Source organism: Lethenteron reissneri, chromosome 59 (genome assembly GCF_015708825.2).
Source record: "Lethenteron reissneri isolate LAM-NWPU_2019-01 chromosome 59, ASM1570882v1, whole genome shotgun sequence".
Lineage (NCBI taxonomy): Eukaryota > Metazoa > Chordata > Hyperoartia > Petromyzontiformes > Petromyzontidae > Lethenteron > Lethenteron reissneri.
Genome location: NC_083837.1, coordinates 1,741,083 through 1,758,730, shown reverse-complemented (window position 1 = coordinate 1,758,730; position 17,648 = coordinate 1,741,083). Strand labels below are relative to the sequence as shown.

Sequence of the window (17,648 nt, the reverse complement as noted above, 5' to 3'; positions counted from 1 at the left end):
TATATTATATTGATATATATAATATATGATATAAGGTTTCAGTTTGGTGTTTTGAACATTTTTAAAACAACATTTTTTATTTAAAAAAACATTCTCATATCACCAAATATGCTAAACCGCTAAACGACATCACTGACCCAACCACCAATCGCCTCGCTCCATCTGTCGCCCGCATCACGTGTGCTGCTCCCGACCAATGAGAGCCGCGCACGGTGCGGAGTGGGCAGGGGAAAGTGACCTTCCCTACCCAAGATGGCGGCCGCACGCTCTGGGCTGCTGCTACCGCAGCTGCTACTGCCTCTCGTCGTCGTCTGCGTCCTCTGCTCCCTCTCGACGCCGGGCGCCGCGCAAAAGACCAAAGAGGTGACGGGGCGCGAGCCGCCAAACTGAAGTTTTTTTGTTGTTTTTTCTAAATTTACAACAAAAAACGTTGAGCGCGAAATGTCCTGAACGCAGCCTGCAGTAGGCCGCGCTTCTGTGCGCGCGTTTGTATAACGTAGTCCGCTTAGTCCGGGTCCTCGGTCGTGATTGGTCGAGGCGGAACGCGGGGAGCGCTGCGATTGGTCGGCGCCCAAGCTCTCCGCCTATCTGCGTTAGGGAATATGAAACTTCACCGGCGGGTTTCTTGGGTTTCTATCAATATGAGTTGGTAATCTTTGGGTCTGTCGGTAAAGTCATCGTCGATTGGTTCAAATAAAATAACGAAAAATTGTTTTAAAAAACTACGAGGAATTTTCTTTGAAACTATCTACGCGACTTCACCGACAAACCCAAAGAATATGAATTGCTGCCACAGTTCCGGCCTTCATAGGTACTGCTGCTACTCACTAACAGCACTTGCCCCAACAGTCTGTTACAGGCTACACGGGGCATCTTTGTTCGTATACTCACACAGAGACCCATAGACTCGCACAGAGACCCATAGACTCACACAGAGACCCATAGACCCACACAGAGACCCATAGACTCACACAGAGACCCATAGACTCATAGACCCATAGAATCGCACAGAGACCCATAGACTCACACAGAGGCCCATAGACTCACACAGAGACCCATAGACTCATAGACCCATATACTCACACATAGACCCATAGACTCACACAGAGGCCCATAGACTCAACACAGAGACCCATAAACTCACACAGAGACCCATAGACTCATAGACCCATATACTCACACATAGACCCATAGACTCACACAGAGGCCCATAGACTCACACAGAGACCCACAGACTCACACAGAGACCCACAGACTCACACAGAGACCCATAGACTCACACAGAGACCCATAGACTCATAGACCCATAGACTCACACAGATGCCCATAGACTCACACAGAGACCCATAGACTCACACAGAGACCCATAGAGTATTGTCCTTCTCCCGTACCTCCGATACGGTTGGCTACGTACAGTGCGAAATAAGTTCAACATACACGCTGCTGCTGATGTTGATGTTGATGATACATGTGCTTATGTTGAAAAGCCAGCACCTGGTCATCGTGATAATGATGGTAATGGTTATATTGCTGATGATGATGCTGCTGCAGCTGATGATGCTGCTGCAGCTGATGATGCTGCTGCAGCTGATGATGCTGCTGCAGCTGATGATGCTGCTGCAGCTGATGATGCTGCTGCAGCTGATGATGCTGCTGCAGCTGATGATGCTGCTGCAGCTGATGATGAATCTGCTGCCAATGATGATATTGGTGTTCATTATTTTGATACCGCCGTTGCTGCTGATGACGATGCTGCTGCTGATGATGACGCTGATGATGACGCTGCTGCTGATGATGACGCTGCTGCTGATGATGACGCTGCTGCTGATGATGACGCCGCTGCTGATGATGACGCCGCTGCTGATGATGATGATGCTGATGATGATGACGCTACTGATGACGCCGCTGCTGCTGATGATGCTGCTGATTATGATGACGCCGCTGCTGCTGATGATGCTGCTGATTATGATGACGCTACTGCTGATGATGACGCCGCCGCTGCTGCTGCTGCTGCTGCTGATGATGATGCTGCTGCTGCTGATGACGCTACTGCAGGTGCTGATGTCGGAGAAGGTGCAGCAGCTAATGGAGTGGACGGTGCGACGCTCGGTCATCCGCCTCAACGGGGACAAGTTCCGGCGCTACGTGAAGGCGCCGCCGCGGAACTACTCGGTGGTCATCATGTTCACGGCCCTCGAGCCTCAGAGGCAGTGCGGGGTCTGCAAGTACGCCGGGGGACGGGGGGAGGGAGGGGGGAGGGGGTGAACAGTTTTGTTGTGATTTGTGTGAAAGGGGGAGGGGAGACTGGGTCATTGTGGTAGAGTGTGTGTGGGTGATTGTGTCAGGATGTGGCTGGGTGGGTGTGTGAGGGGTGGGTGGGTGATGGGGGGAGAATGTGGGTGGGTGATTGTGGTAGGGTGTGGGTGAGTGTGTGAGGGTGTGAGAGTGGGTGATTGTGGTAGGGTGTGGGTGGGTGATTGTGGTAGGGTGTGGGTGAGTGTGTGAGGGTGTGGGTGGGTGATTGTGGGAGGATGTGGGTGATTGTGGTAGGGTGTGGGTGGGTGTGTGAGGGTGTGGGTGGGTGTGTGAGGGTGTGGGTGGGTGAGGACGTGGGTGGGCTTGTGAGGGTGTGGGTGAGTGTGTGAGGATGTGGGTGGGTGATTGTGGGAGGATGTGGGTGATTGTGGTAGGGTGTGGGTGGGTGTGTGAGGGTGTGGGTGGGTGTGTGAGGGTGTGGGTGGGTGAGGGTGTGGGTGGGTGTGTGTGGGTGTGGGTGGGTGTCTTAGGGTGTGGACGAGAGTCGGATGATGTGAGTGAGCTTCGGAGGGTGTGGGTGAGCGTCGGAGAATATTGGAGAGCGTGGAAGGGTGTGGGTGAGCGTGGGAGAGTATTGTTGATTGTGGGAGAGTATTGGTGAGTGTGGGAGGGTGTGGGTGAGCGTGGGCGGGTGTGGGTGAGCGTGGGTGAGTATGGGCGAGCGTGGGAGAGCGTGCGTCAATATCCACTCCGATGCCTGCTGTGAGCCACTCGTGCAAAGGTTCCCTAAAAACGAAATGCCGTGCTGGTTTCTCTTCCTCCTCCTCCACCGCCACCACCGCTGCTGTTGATGTTGTTGCTGTTGCTGCTGCGTGGTGAAGGCACGCCAACGAGGAGTTCCAGATCCTGGCAAACTCGTGGCGGTATTCGGGGTCCTACTCCAGCCGGCTCTACTTCGCCATGGTGGACTTTGACGAGGGCTCGGACGTCTTCCAGCAGGTTCGGGCTCGCTCGCTCGCTCGCCCGCTCGCCCGCCCGCTCAACCGCTTGCTCGCCCGCTCAACCGCTCGCTCAACCGCTCGCCCGCTCGCTCAACCGCTCGCTCGCTCAACCGCTCGCTCGCCCGTTCAACTGCTCGCTCGCTCGCCCCGTTCAACTGCCTCGCTCGCTCGCCCGTTCATACTGCTCGCTCGTCCGCTCGCTCTCAACCGCTCGCTCGCCCGTTTCACACCGCTCGCCCGTCTCGCTCAACTGGTCGGCCCGCTCGCTCAACCGCTCGCTCGCCCGTTCAACTGCTCGCCGAGCCACTCGCTCACCAACTCAACCACTCCCTTGCTCTAGAACAACATCGGCTCTATCGTGTCTCTCTCATTCTCTATCTCCCCCTCGTCTCCCCATATACCCCCATGTCAAGTACCCACATCGTATCCCCGTGTGTCCCCGCGTCTCACCACATCTCCCCCTTATCTCCCCCGCGTCCCTCCGTCTCCCCATTGTCTCACAATTGTCTCCCCTTATCTCCCCACGTCTCCCCCGCGTCACCCCACGTGTCCCCCGCGTCTCCCCCGCATTCCTCTCCCACATCTCCCCCTTGTCTCTTCCTTATCTCCCCCTTAACTCCCCCTTAACTCCCCCTTTTCTCCCCCCTTTTCTCCCCATTTTCTCCCCCTTATCTCCCCATTATCTCCCCCTTTTCTCCCCCCTTTCTCCCCATTATCTCCCCCTTTTCTCCCCATTTTCTCCCCATTATCTCCCCATTATCTCCCCCCTTTCTCCCCATTATCTTCCCCTTTTCTTCCCATTATCTCCCCATTTTCTCCCCATTATCTCCCCCTTTTCTCCCCATTATCTCCCCCTTATCTCCCCCTTTTATCCCCCTTTTTCCCCCCTTATCTCCCCCTTAACCCCCCTTATCTCCCCCCCCCCCTCTCCCCCTCGGTGCAGCTGAACATGAACTCGGCCCCCACCTTCATGCACTTCCCGGCCAAGGGCCGCCCCAAGCGAGCCGACACCTTTGACCTCCAGCGCAACGGCATCATGGCCGAGCAGCTGGCCAAGTGGATCAGCGACCGCAGCGAGGTCACGGTGAGTACACATCCGTTATTGATCGATATCGATCGGTGATCAACACCACCCAACCCACCCACCCCGATCTGTCATTGATCGGCGATCTTGCCCCGATCCGCTATTGATTGTTATCGATCGGTGATCAACACCACCCCACCCACCCACCCTCTGTTGTTGATCGGCGATCTTGCCCCGATCTGGTTTTGATCGTTATCGATCGGTGATCAACACCACCCAACCCACCCACCCCGATCTGTCATTGATCGGCGATCTTGCCCCGATCCGCTATTGATTGTTATCGATCGGTGATCAACACCACCCAACCCACCCACCCTCTGTCGTTGATCGGCGATCTTGCCCCGATCTGCTATTGATCGTTATCGATCGGTGATCAACACCACCCAACCCACCTACCCCGATCTGTCGTTGATCAGTGATCTTGCCCCGATCCGGTATTGATCGTAATCGATCGGTGATCAACCCCACCACCCAAGCCACCCACCCCGATATGTCGTTGATCGGCGATCTTGCCCCGATCCGTTATATTGATCGTTATCGATCGGTGATGATGATGAGAGAGAGAGACGCGCAAACTACAAATATACAGCAGCAGGCGTCAGGGTCGTGATCGAACCCACGACCTCCTGTAGACCAGGCGAGGTAGTCAACATCCCCTAGCCACCGTGATGATGATGATGAGAGAGAGACACGCAAACTACATATTTGCAGCAGACATCGTCAGGGTCGTGATCGAACCCACGACCTCCTGTAGACCTGGCGAGGTAGTTAACATCTCACCACGGAGAGAGAGAGACACGCAAACTCCAAATATACAGCAGCAGGCATAGTCAGGGTCGTGATCGAACCCACGACCTCCTGTAGACCTGGCGAGGTAGTTAACATCTCACCACGGAGAGAGAGAGACACGCAAACTCCAAATATACAGCAGCAGGCATAGTCAGGGTCGTGATCGAACCCACGACCTCCTGTAGACCAGGCGAGGTAGTTAACATCTCACCACCCCGGCGCCCCATCTCAACACCGCGATCGTTCTCGCTTTGTCCCCCCCCTCCCTCCCCCCCTCCCTCCCCCCGCCCCTCCCCCCGCCCCTCCCCCCTCCCTCCCCCCGCCCCTCCCCCTCCGCCCCTCCCCCGCTCCCTCCGCCCCTCCCCCGCTCCCTCCCTCCCCTCCCTCCCCCCCCCCCCTCCCTGCCCCCCTCCCTCCCCCCGCCCCCCCCCCCCCAGATCCGCGTGTTCCGCCCCCCCAACTACTCGGGGGCAGTGGCGCTGATGCTGCTCATGTCTCTGGTTGGGGGGCTGCTCTTCCTGAGACGCAACAACCTGGACTTCCTGTACAACAAGACCGGCTGGGCCGTCGCCGCACTGGTGAGGCGCAGCAGCAGCAGCAGCAGCAGCATCATCAGCAGCAGCAGCATCATCAGCAGCAGCAGCATCAGCATCAACAACAGTAGCATCAATAGCAGCAGCATCATCATCAGCAGCAGCATCATCAGCAGCAGCAGCAGTAGCATCGGCATCAACAACAGTAGCATCAATAGCAGCAGCATCAACAACAGCAGCAGCAGCAGCAGTAGCATTAACAACAGCAGTAGCAGCATCATCAGCAGCATCATCATCATCAGCATCATCAGCAGCAGCATCATCATCAGCAGTAGCAGCAGCAGCAGCAGTAGCAGCAGCAGCAGCAACATCAGCATCATCAGCATCATCATCAGCAGCATCATCAGCAGCAGCAGTAGCAACAGCAGCAGCAGCAGTAGCAGCAGCAGTAGCAGCAGTAGCAGCAGCAGCAGTAGCAGCAGCAGTAGTAGCAGCAGTAGCATCAGCAGCAGCAGTAGCAGCAGCATCAGCAGCAGCAGTAGCATCAACAGCAGTAGCATCATCAGCAGCAGTAGCAGCAGCATTATCAGCAGCAGCATCATCAGCAGCAGCATCATCAGCAGCAGCATCATCAGCAGCAGCATCATCAGCAGCAGCATCATCATCAGCAGTAGCAACTGCAGCAGCAGCAGAGTCGTAAGCAGAAATGTCATCGTCTGTGTCAGCATTGTCATGAGCATCAGTCGTACCATCAGTAGCAGTAGGAGTATCATCATCAGCAATTGGCAGCAGCAGCAACAGCAGCGTCATGGTTAGCAGATTTGTCATCATCATCAGCAGTAGAAGCTTCTGAATTGTGATCATCAACCTCAGCTCTGTGTGTGTATGACGGTGTGTGTGTGCGCGCGCGCGCGCGCATGTGTATGCATATACAATGTGTGTGTGTGCATATACAATGTGTGTGTGTATACAATGTGTGTGTGTGTGTATACAATGTGTGTGTGTGTATACAATGTGTGTGTGTGTATACAATGTGTGTGTGTGTGTATATACAATGTGTGTGTGTATACAATGTGTGTGTGTGTGTGCATATACAATGTGTGTGTGTGTGTATACAATGTGTGTGTGTGTATACAATGTGTGTGTGTGTATACAATGTGTGTGTGTGTGCATATACAATGTGTGTGTGTGCTATACAATGTGTGTGTGTGCATATACAATGTGTGTGTGTGTGCATATACAATGTGTGTGTGTATACAATGTGTGTGTGTGTGTACAATGTGTGTGTGTGTGTGTATACAATGTGTGTGTGTGTATACAATGTGTGTGTGTGTGTATTACAATGTGTGTGTGTCTGTATTACAATGTGTGTGTGTGTGTATTACAATGTGTGTGTGTGTATACAATGTGTGTGTGTGTGTATTACAATGTGTGTGTGTGTGTATACAATGTGTGTGTGTGCGTATACAATGTGTGTGTGTGTATACAATGTGTGTGTGTGCGTATACAATCTGTGTGTGCGTGTGTATACAATGTGTGTGCGTGTGTGTACAATGTGTGTGTGTGTGTGTATACAATGTGTGTGTGCGTGTGTGTACAATGTGTATACAATGTGTGTGTGTGTATACAATGTGTGTGTGTACAATGTGTGTGTGTACAATGTGTGCGTGTGTGTGTATACAATGTGTGCGTGTGTGTGTGCGTTGGGCAGTGCGTCGTGTTTGCCATGACCTCCGGGCAGATGTGGAACCACATTCGGGGACCTCCGTACGCCCACAAGAACCCCCAGACGGGACAGGTGGTACGTGCCAAACGCCCGTCGCCCCAGGGTGGCAGGACCCTCCTGAAGGACGTTGCTTCAGACTCGCTCGCGCTTTAAGTGACTGCTGGAGATGAGGCTCAGTAGAGTCTGTGGGTGTCTCATGTGTGGAGTCCGTGGGGGGTCTCTGTGTGAGTCTATGGGTCTCTGTGTGAGTCTATGGGTCTCCGTGTGAGTCTGTGGGGGTCTCTGTGTGTCTGTGTGAGTCTGTGGATCTCTGAGTCTGTGTGTCTGTGTGAGTCTGTGGGTCTCTGAGTCTGTGTGAGTCTGTGGGTCTCTGTGTGAGTCTGTGGGTCTCTGTGTGAGTATATGAGTCTCTGTGTGAGTCTGTGGGTCTCTGTATGAGTCTATGGGTCTCTGTGTGAGTCTGTGGGTCTCTGTGTGAGTCTATGGGTCTCTGTGTGAGTCTGAGTCTCTGTGTGAGTCTGTGGGTCTCTGTGTCTGTGTGAGTCTGTGGGTGTCTGTGTGAGTCTGTGGGTCTCTGTGTGAGTCTATGGGTCTCTGTGTGAGTCTGTGGGTCTCTGTGTGAGTCTATGGGTCTCTGTGTGAGTCTATGAGTCTCTGTGTGAGTCTATGAGTCTCTGTGTGAGTCTGTGGGTCTCTGTGTGAGTCTACGGGTCTCTGTGTGAGTCTATGGGTCTCTGTGTGAGTCTGTGGGTCTCTGTGTGAGTCTGTGGGTCTCTGTGTGAGTCTGTGGGTCTCTGTGTAAGTCTGTGGGTCTCTGTGTGAGGAGTCTATGGATCTCTGTGTGAGTCTATGGGTCTCTGTGTGAGTCTATGGGTCTCTGTGTGAGTCTGTGGGTCTCTGTGTGAGTCTGTGGGTCTCTGTGTGAGTCTGTGGGTCTCTGTGTGAGTCTGTGAGTCTCTGTGTGAGTCTGTGGGTCTCTGTGGAGTCGCGGAGTGAAACGTCGTCGCTGATTCTCCCCCTGGCAGGCGTACATCCACGGCAGCAGCCAGGCGCAGTTCGTGGCCGAGACTCACATCGTAATCCTCCTCAGTATCCTTGACCCGTGCAGCAAGGGTGCCTGGGTTCGATCCCAGATCCGGGGGTGCGTGTGTGTGCGTGTGTGTGCGTGTGTGTGCGTGTGCGTGTGTGTGTGTGCGTGCGTGTGCGTGTGTGTGTGTGCGTGTGTGTGTGTGTGTGTGCGTATGCGCGTGTGTGTGTGTGTGTATGTGCGTATGCGCGTGTGTGTGTGCGTGTGTGTGTATGTGCGTGTGCGCGTGTGTGTGTGCATGTGTGTGTGCGTGGGGAGCGCTAATCGCTATGAACCTGGCGACCCAGGTTCATTTCCACTCACGGCCAACAACACCAACAGTGACGATTATCTGAACCGGTCCCGGGCCTTCCCTAGGTCGACTCGGCCTCAAATGAGTACCTGGTGCTGTGTATAAACATTACCACTGGGGAGACAAAGGCGGCCGGGCGTGGTGCTGCCGTGAGCCTCGACGGGGTTGTCGCGTGAGTCTCGTCGGGGTTATCGCGTGAGTCTAACGGGGTTGTTGCGTGAGCCTTGACGATGGGCGTAGACGTGGCGATCACCCTGGGGGTCGTCCTCCTGCACGACTCGGCGGCTCCCGACGGGGACATCGGCAAACGCAAGAGTGAGTGGGGGGTGTGGGTGGGTGGGGCGTGTGGGTGGGTGTTGGGTGGTGTGGGTGGGTGTGGGTGGGGTGTGTGGGTGTTGGGTGGTGTGGGTGGCGTGGTGTGGGTGGCGTGTGTGGTGTGGGTGGGGCGTGTGGGTGTTGGGTGGTGTGGGTGGTGTGGGTGGCGTGGCGTGTGTGGCGTGGTGTGGGTGGTGTGGGTGGGGCGTGTGGGTGTTGGGTGGTGTGGGTGGCGTGGTGTGGGTGGCGTGGTGTGGGTGGGTGGTGTGGGTGGCGTGGTGTGGGTGGCGTGGTGTGGGTGGCGTGGTGTGGGTGGCGTGGTGTGGGTGGCGTGCTGTGGGTGGCGTGAGTGGCGTGGTGTGGGTGGCGTGCTGTGGGTGGCGTGCTGTGGGTGGCGTGAGTGGCGTGGTGTGGGTGGTGTGGGTGGCGTGCTGTGGGTGGCGTGGCGTGTGTGGCGTGGTGTGGGTGGCGTGGGGGTGGGTGGCGTGGTGTGGGTGGCGTGGGGGTGGGTGGCGTGGGGGTGGGTGGCGTGTGTGTGGGTGGCGTGTGTGGGTGGCGTGTGTGGGTGGCGTGGTGTGGGTGGCGTGGGTGGCGTGGCGTGGGTGGCGTGGGGGTGGGTGGCGTGGTGTGGTGTGGTGGGGGTGGATGGCGTGGTGTGGTGGTGTGGGTGGCGTGGTGTGGGTGGCGTGGTGTGGGTGGCGTGGTGTGGGTGGCGTGGTGTGGGTGGCGTGGTGTGGGTGGCGTGGTGTGGGTGGCGTGGTGTGGGTGGTTTGGATGGTGTGGGTGGCGTGGTGTGGTGTGGGGGGGGTGGATGGCGTGGTGTGGTGCGGGTGGTGTGGGTGGCATGGGGGTGGGTGGGGTTTTTGAGTGAGGGTCCGTGAGGGCGAGTGGTTTAGCAAGTGATTGAATGAAATAGTGAGGCATGGATGTACACAAGCCACTCGTAATAATATCACCACCATCACCCAATCATCACCACCACTACCACGACCACCATCATCACCACCATCACCACCACTACCACCACCTCTATCACCATTACCACCTCTATCCATCACCACCACCATCATCACCAACATCACCACCACCATCATCACCACCATCATCATCGCCACCACCATCATCACCAACATCACCACCACCATCATCACCACCACCACCATCATCACCACCATCATCATCGCCACCACCATCATCGCCACCACCATCATCGCCACCACCACCGCCATCCCCACCACCACCACCATCATCACCACCACCACCATCATCATCACCACCACCACCGCCATCCCCATCACCACCACCACCATAATCACCACCACCACCACCACCGCCACCATCCCCATCACCACCATCACCACCACCACCATCCCCACCACCACCACCATCACCACCACCGCCACGTAATCGCCACCACTACTGCCCGGTGATCACCATCACCGCGCCGTTGATGAGGCTCGATGAGCCAGCACCGTCTGCCCGGCGCTCACTAACGAGCTCGCCGCTAATTGGCTGAGCCCACGGAGCGCCGCGATGAGTCGGTGGGGTCACGATCAGCAGCAGCAGCAGCAGCAAGCGCCATCGTCGCTGTCGCGGCGATTACTCGCTCTGAATTATTCAGCAGCCAGGGGACCGCTTGGGTCACACCAGAAGCAGCAGCGGCGTTGACGGCATCAACAACAGCAGCAGCAGCAGTCGCATCAGCAACAGCATCAACAGCAGTAGCAGCAACAGTAGCAACAGCAGTAGCATCAACAGCAGCAGTCACATCAACAACAGCATCAACAGCAGTAGCAGCAACAGTAGCAACAGCAGTAGCATCAACAGCAGCAGTCACATCAACAACAGCATCAACAGCAGTAGCAGCAACAGTAGCAACAGCAGTAGCATCAACAGCAGCAGTCGCATCAGCAACAGCATCAACAGCAGTAGCAGCAACAGCATCAACAGCAGTAGCATCAACAGTAGCAACAGCAGTAGCATCAACAGCAGCAGTCACATCAACAACAGCAGCAGCAGCAACAGTAGCAACAGCAGTAGCGTAAACAGCAGCAACAGCATCAACAACAGCAGTAGCATCAACAACAGCAGTAGCGTCAACAGCAGCAACAGTAGCAGCAGCAGCAACAACAGTAGCAACAGCAGTAGCGTCAACAGCAGCAACAGTAGCAGCAGCAGCAACAACAGTAGCAACAGCAGTAGCGTCAACAGCAGCAACAGTAGCAGCAGCAGCAACAACAGTAGCAACAGCAGTAGCGTCAACAGCAGCAGTAGCGTCAACAGCAGCAACAGTAGCAGCAGCAGCAACAACAGTAGCAACAGCAGTAGCGTCAACAGCAGCAACAGTAGCAGCAGCAGCAACAACAGTAGCAACAGCAGTAGCGTCAACAGCAGCAGCAGCAAAAGCATCAACAACAGCAGTAGCATCAACAGCAGCTACAGCAGCAGTAGCATCAACAACAGTAACAGCAGTAGCATCAACAACAACTGCAGCATCAACAGCAGTAGCAGCAACAGCAACCGTCGCAAAAGCAACAGTCGCATCAGCAACAGCATCAACAGCAACAGCCGCATCAACAGCAGTAGTATCAACAGCAGTAGTATCAACAACAACAGCAACAACAGCAGTAGTCACATCAACAGCAGCAACAGAAGTAGCAGCAACAGCAGCAACAGCAGCAAAAGCAGGAGCAACAGCAGTCGCATCAACAGCAGCAGCAACAGCAGTCGCTTCAACAGCAGCATCAACAACATAATCGGTCGCATCAACAGCAGCAGCAGCAGCATCAACAACAGAATCGGCATCATTAAAATTATCATCAGCATCATCGACATGATGTTGTTGATGTCTTTGATGTCAGTGATGGTGTCTGTGTTGGAGATGTTGATGACGACGACGATGTTGTTGTTTTTGTCAGTCCTGTGTCTCGTAGGCCTGGGTCTCGTCGTTTTCTTCTTCAGTTTCCTCCTCTCCATCTTCCGCTCCAAATACCACGGCTACCCATACAGGTGAGTGGGTCTCTGTGCGAGTCTGTGGGTCTCTGTGTGTCTGGGTCTCTGTGTGAGTCTGTGGGTCTTTGTGTGAGTCTATGGGTCTCTGTGCGAGTCTGTGGGTCTCTGTGCGAGTCTGTGGGTCTCTGTGTGAGTCTATGGGTCTCTGTGCGAGTCTGTATGTCTCTGTGCGAGTCTGTGGGTCTCTGTGCGAGTCTGTGGGTCTCTGTGCGAGTATGTGGGTCTCTGTGCGAGTCTGTGGGTCTCTGTGTGAGTCTGGGGTCTCTGTGTGAGTCTGTGGGTCTCTGTGTGAGTCTATGGGTCTCTGTGCGAGTCTGTGGGTCTCTGTGCGAGTCTGTGGGTCTCTGTGCGAGTCTGTGGGTCTCTGTGTGTGTCTGTGGGTCTCTGTGCGAGTCTGTGGGTCTCTGTGGGTCTCTGTGCGAGTCTGTGGGTCTCTGTGCGAGTCTGTGGGTCTCTGTGCGATTCTGTGGGTCTCTGTGTGTCTGTGGGTCTCTGTGCGAGTCTGTGGGTCTCTGTGTGTCTATGGGTCTCTGTGCGAGTCTGTGGGTCTCTGTGTGTCTGTGGGTCTCTGTGCGAGTCTGTGGGTCTCTGTGTGTCTGTGGGTCTCTGTGTGTCTGGGTCTCTGTGCGAGTCTGTGGGTCTCTGTGTGAGTCTGTGGGTCTCTGTGCGAGTCTGTGGGTCTCTGTGGGACTCTGTGTGAATGGGTCTCTGTGTGAGTCTGTGGGTCTCTGTGTGAGTCTGTGGGTCTCTGTGTGAGTCTGTGGGTCTCTGTGTGAGTCTGTGGGTCTCTGTGCGAGTATGTGGGTCTCTGTGTGAGTCTGTGGGTCTCTGTGCGAGTTTGTGGGTCTCTGTGTGTCTGGGTCTCTGTGCAAGTCTATGGGTCTCTGTGCGAGTCTGTGGGTTTCTGTGCGAGTCTGTGGGTCTCTGTGCGAGTATGTGGGTCTCTGTGTGAGTCTGTGGGTCTCTGTGCGAGTATGTGGGTCTCTGTGTGAGTCTGTGGGTCTCTGTGCGAGTCTGTGGGTCTCCGTGCGAGTCTGTGGGTCTCTGTGCGAGTATGTGGGTCTCTGTGTGAGTCTGTGGGTCTCTGTGCGAGTTTGTGGGTCTCTGTGTGTCTGGGTCTCTGTGCAAGTCTATGGGTCTCTGTGCGAGTCTGTGGGTTTCTGTGCGAGTCTGTGGGTCTTTGTGTGAGTCTGTGGGTCTCTGTGTGAGTCTGTGGGTCTCTATGTGAGTCTGTGGCTCTGTGTGAGTCTGTGGGTCTCTGTGTGAGTCTATGGATCTTTGTGTGAGTTTGTGGGTCTCTGCGAGTATGTGGGTCTCTGTAAGTATGTGGGTATCTGTGTGAGTCTGTGGGTCTCTATGTGAGTATGTGGGTCTCTGTGTGAGTCTGTGGGTCTCTGTGTGAGTCTGTGGGTCTCTGTGTGAGTATGTGGGTCTCTGTGCGAGTATGTGGGTCTCTGTGTGTCTATGGGTCTCTGTGCGAGTCTGTGGGTTTCTGTGCGAGTCTGTGGGTCTTTGTGCGAGTCTGTGGGTCTCTGTGTAAGTCTGTGGATCTTTGTGTGAGTCTGTGGGTTTTGTGTGAGTATGTGGGTCTCTGTGCGAGTATGTGGGTCTCTGTGCGAGTATGTGGGTCTCTGTGTGAGTCTGTGGGTCTCTGTGCGAGTCTGTGGGTCTCTGTGTGAGTCTGTGGGTCTCTGCGCGAGTCTGTGGGTCTCTGTGTGTCTGGGTCTCTGTGCGAGTCTGTGGGTCTCTGTGCGAGTCTGTGGGTATCTGTGTGTCTGGGTCTCTGTGCAAGTCTGTGGGTCTCTGTGCAAGTTTGTGGGTCTCTGTGCGAGCCTGTGGGTCTCTGTGCGAGCCTGTGGCTCTCTGTGTGAGCCTGTGGCTCTCTGTACGAGCCTGTGGTTCTCTGTGTGAGTCTGTGGCTCTCTGTATGAGTCTGTGGATCTCTGTGTGAGTCTGTGGATCTCTGTGTGAGTCTGTGTGTCTCTGTGAGTATGGGTCTCTGTGTGAGTCTATGGGTCTCTGTCTGAGTCTGTGACTCTTCGTGTGAGTCTGTGGCTCTCCGTGTGAGTCTGTGGGTGTCTGTGTGAGTCTGTGGGTGTCTGTGTGAGTCTGTGGGTCTCTGTGTGAGTCTGTGGGTCTCTGTGTGAGTCTGTGCGAGTCTGTGGCTCTCCGTGTGAGTCTGTGGCTCTCCGTGCGAGTCTGTGGGTCTCTGTGTGAGTCTAGAAGTCGTGTACAACGGATTAATTCCTTGTCTGACCCAGTCGCGATGTTTGTGTCTCATTTTCTCAGCTTTCTTATAAAGTGAAGATGGCATTGGCGAATGGAGGAAAGATGATGGAAGTAACATCGTCAACATTATCATCGTCATCATCATCAACAACAACATCATTATTATCATCATCAACAACAACATCATTGACAGCAACATCGTTATTGTCATCATCGTCATCAGCATCTTCGTTATCATCACCGTTAATATTGTCAACAATCGTAAAAACGTCACGCTCATCAACATCGTCATCACCGTCGTCTTGCGACGGTCATCATCTTCGTCATCATTACCATCCCTATCATCGCCAACCTCATTGTCAACCTCATCATCACCGCGCGCTTCCCATCACTGGAGGGGAAAACTGAACCAGGATGCTTTTTGGAAAGATCGTCAATGTGATTCTCTATTTTCTTGAATAAACATCAACATCATCTCCGTCATCATCTCCGCCATCATCATCAGTCATCTCCATAATCATCATCTTCATCATCATCTCCGTCATCATCTTCATCATCATCATCTCCGTCATCATCATCTCCATCATCATCTCCATCATCTCCATCATCATCTTCATCAGTCATCTCCATCATCATCATCATCATCTCCATCATCATCATCTTCTCCATCATCATCTCCATCATCATCATCATCTCCATCCTCATCATCTCCATCATCATCTCCATCATCATCTCCATTATCATCATCTTCATCATCATCTCCATCATCATCATCTCCATCATCATCATCTCCATCATCATCTCCGTCATCATCATCTCCGTCATCATCATCGTCATCATCTCCATTATCATCTCCATCATCATCTCCATCCATCATCATCTCCATCATCATCAATCTTCATCATCATCATCATCTCCATCATCATCATCATCATCTTCATTATCATCTCCATCCTCATCATCAGTCATCATCATCATCATCTCCATCATCATCATCTCCATCATCATCATCTCCATCATCATCATCATCATCAGTCATCTCCATCATCATCATCATCTCCATCATCATCTCCATCATCATCTCCATCATCATCTCCATCATCATCATCATCTCCATCATCATCATCATCATCATCTCCATCATCATCTCCATCATCATCATCTCCATCATCATCATCTCCATCATCATCTCCATCATCATCTCCATCTCCATCATCATCTCTATCTCCATCATCTCCATCATCATCATCATCTCCATCCTCGTAGTAGTCACGGTTCGAGTGAGCGGAGCGTGTAATGTTTTATAATTATTTCCTCGGTTTTCTTTGTATGAGTTGTGCAACAAAATAAATGAGCAGACCACCTGCCTACTCCCTCCCACATCTGCCTCGTCAACTTACAAATGTGTTTAAGAATATTTGTGCATTCTCGCATCCTGCAAGAGACACTTGGCCTCATCTCCCAGGGAGTGCATCTTATTTACTCGACAAATGTACCAAAGGTCCCCCGTGTAGCCTTAGCAGACTATTGGGGCAAGTGCTGTTAGCGAGCACCTATGAAGGCCGGCATGGCACACGAGGGGGTGGGTGGCCAAACCCACAAACATGAAGACAAAGATTTCCCGGTGTAGCCTTAACAGACTGTAGGGGCAAGTGCTGTTAGCGAGTAGCATCTATGAAGGCCGGCACGGCACACGAGGGGGTGGGTGGCCAAACCCACAAAGATAAAGACAAAGATCCCCCGTGTAGCCTTAGCAGACTGTAGGGGCAAGTGCTGTTAGCGAGCACCTATGAAGGCCGGCACGGCACACGAGGGGGTGGGTGGCCAGCACCACGCCCGACCGCCTTTGTCTCCCCAGTGGCGATGTTTACTACACACCGCACCAGGTACTCATTTGAGGCCGAGTCGACCTAGGGGAGGCCCAGGACCGGTTCAGATAATCGTCAGCGGGAATCGAACTCTGATCGCTGGGTTTGTAGCGCTTTCAGAAGCATCCCGGCTACAAATGAGAGCTGAACGAGAAGTGGCTTATCGTCATGTGGAAATGTATAGCAGTGAAATGCTCTGAACGCGCGTTAATTTTAAACGTGGAGGGGAAAACTGGGGGGGGGGCCCGGAGAAAAATCCACGCGACCGCCACAGGGAGAGAGAGAGACACGCAAACTCCAAATATACAGCAGGCGTCGGGGTCGGGATTGAACCCACGGCCTCCTGTAGACCAGGCGAGGTAGTTAACATCTCCTAGCCACCGTGAAGCCCCATTAACACATTCCTGCGGAGGGAGCTGGTAGGAACGTTGGGTTGCTCGGTCAATGGCCAGGGTCAACGGCGGCGTGGTGTATTCCGCAAATATGCCCGACTGTGAGGGCGGGCACAAGCCGGCGTGAGTAGGTGAAACGTTGAGTTTTATAAGGGCACCACGGGGTGACCAGCCCCACCCCTCCCACCCAGCCCCACCCTCCCCACCCAGCCCCTCCCCACCCTCCCCACCCAGCCCCTCCCCACCATCCCCACCCTCCCCACCCAGCCCATCCCCACCCATCCCCACCCAGCCCCACTCTCCCCACCCAGCCCCTCCCCACCCTCCCCACCCAGCCCCACCCTCCCCACCCAGCCCCTCCCTGCACGACGGACGGACACAATAATCCCCTGTGGGCTGGTGGAACCTGACGGTTCCTACCAGTATCACCGGTGCAACACAAGCACAACTTTGGACCAGTTCTGACATTTTGTGTCTCATCAGCGTTGGTGTACGGTGCTTTTTCTGCAATATTTTGCTGTATTTTCTTGGATTTTCTGTTTGCACATAGTCACTTTAAGATTCTAGATTTGAAGCTTTCGTGACTGCAAGGATTCATATTCTTAGGTTTTTTCGGTAAAGTCACGTAGGTTAAAAATTACAATTAATAAAAGTAAAATACAAATAAAATAAAAATCACGACGTTTCGGAGGCAACACAAGCTTCCGTCTTCAGGTGGAACAGTCACAGCACGATAGCTGCATCAAGTGTATCACAAGTGTATCACTTGATACAACTATCATGCTGTGACTGTTCCACCTGTATCAACGGAAGCTTGTGTTGCCTCCAAAACGTCGTGATTTTATTTTATTTTTATTTCACTTTAATATGTTTTCTTGTTGATGTTTTAGTTTTTTTGTTTGTTGCGGTTGCACCCGATTCAAGAGCCGAATGGCTCACAGGGCTATAGCTAATAAATGAAACTTGAAAAACTTGATCAGCAGTCATCTGGCTCGCTTGAACCGACGCTGGCGAACTGCCAGATGATTATATCGGTGTCAAGACCACTTCGACGCACTTGTACT

At 53.8% G+C, this 17,648-nt stretch overlaps 1 protein-coding gene across 1 annotated transcript; it reads left to right on the top strand.

The window, feature by feature from the left end:
• The first annotated feature begins 226 nt into the window (after nt 1-226).
• LOC133357769 (tumor suppressor candidate 3-like) lies at nt 227-15,704 on the top strand. The gene is made up of 10 exons (XM_061575887.1): nt 227-363; nt 2,056-2,225; nt 3,138-3,255; nt 4,201-4,341; nt 5,568-5,708; nt 7,375-7,464; nt 8,415-8,478; nt 9,009-9,083; nt 12,002-12,092; nt 14,385-15,704. The coding sequence occupies exons 1-10, from the start codon at nt 253-255 to the stop codon at nt 14,398-14,400; spliced, it is 1,017 nt and encodes a 338-aa protein (XP_061431871.1). The 5' UTR covers nt 227-252; the 3' UTR covers nt 14,401-15,704.
• The last annotated feature ends 1,944 nt before the right edge of the window (nt 15,705-17,648 follow it).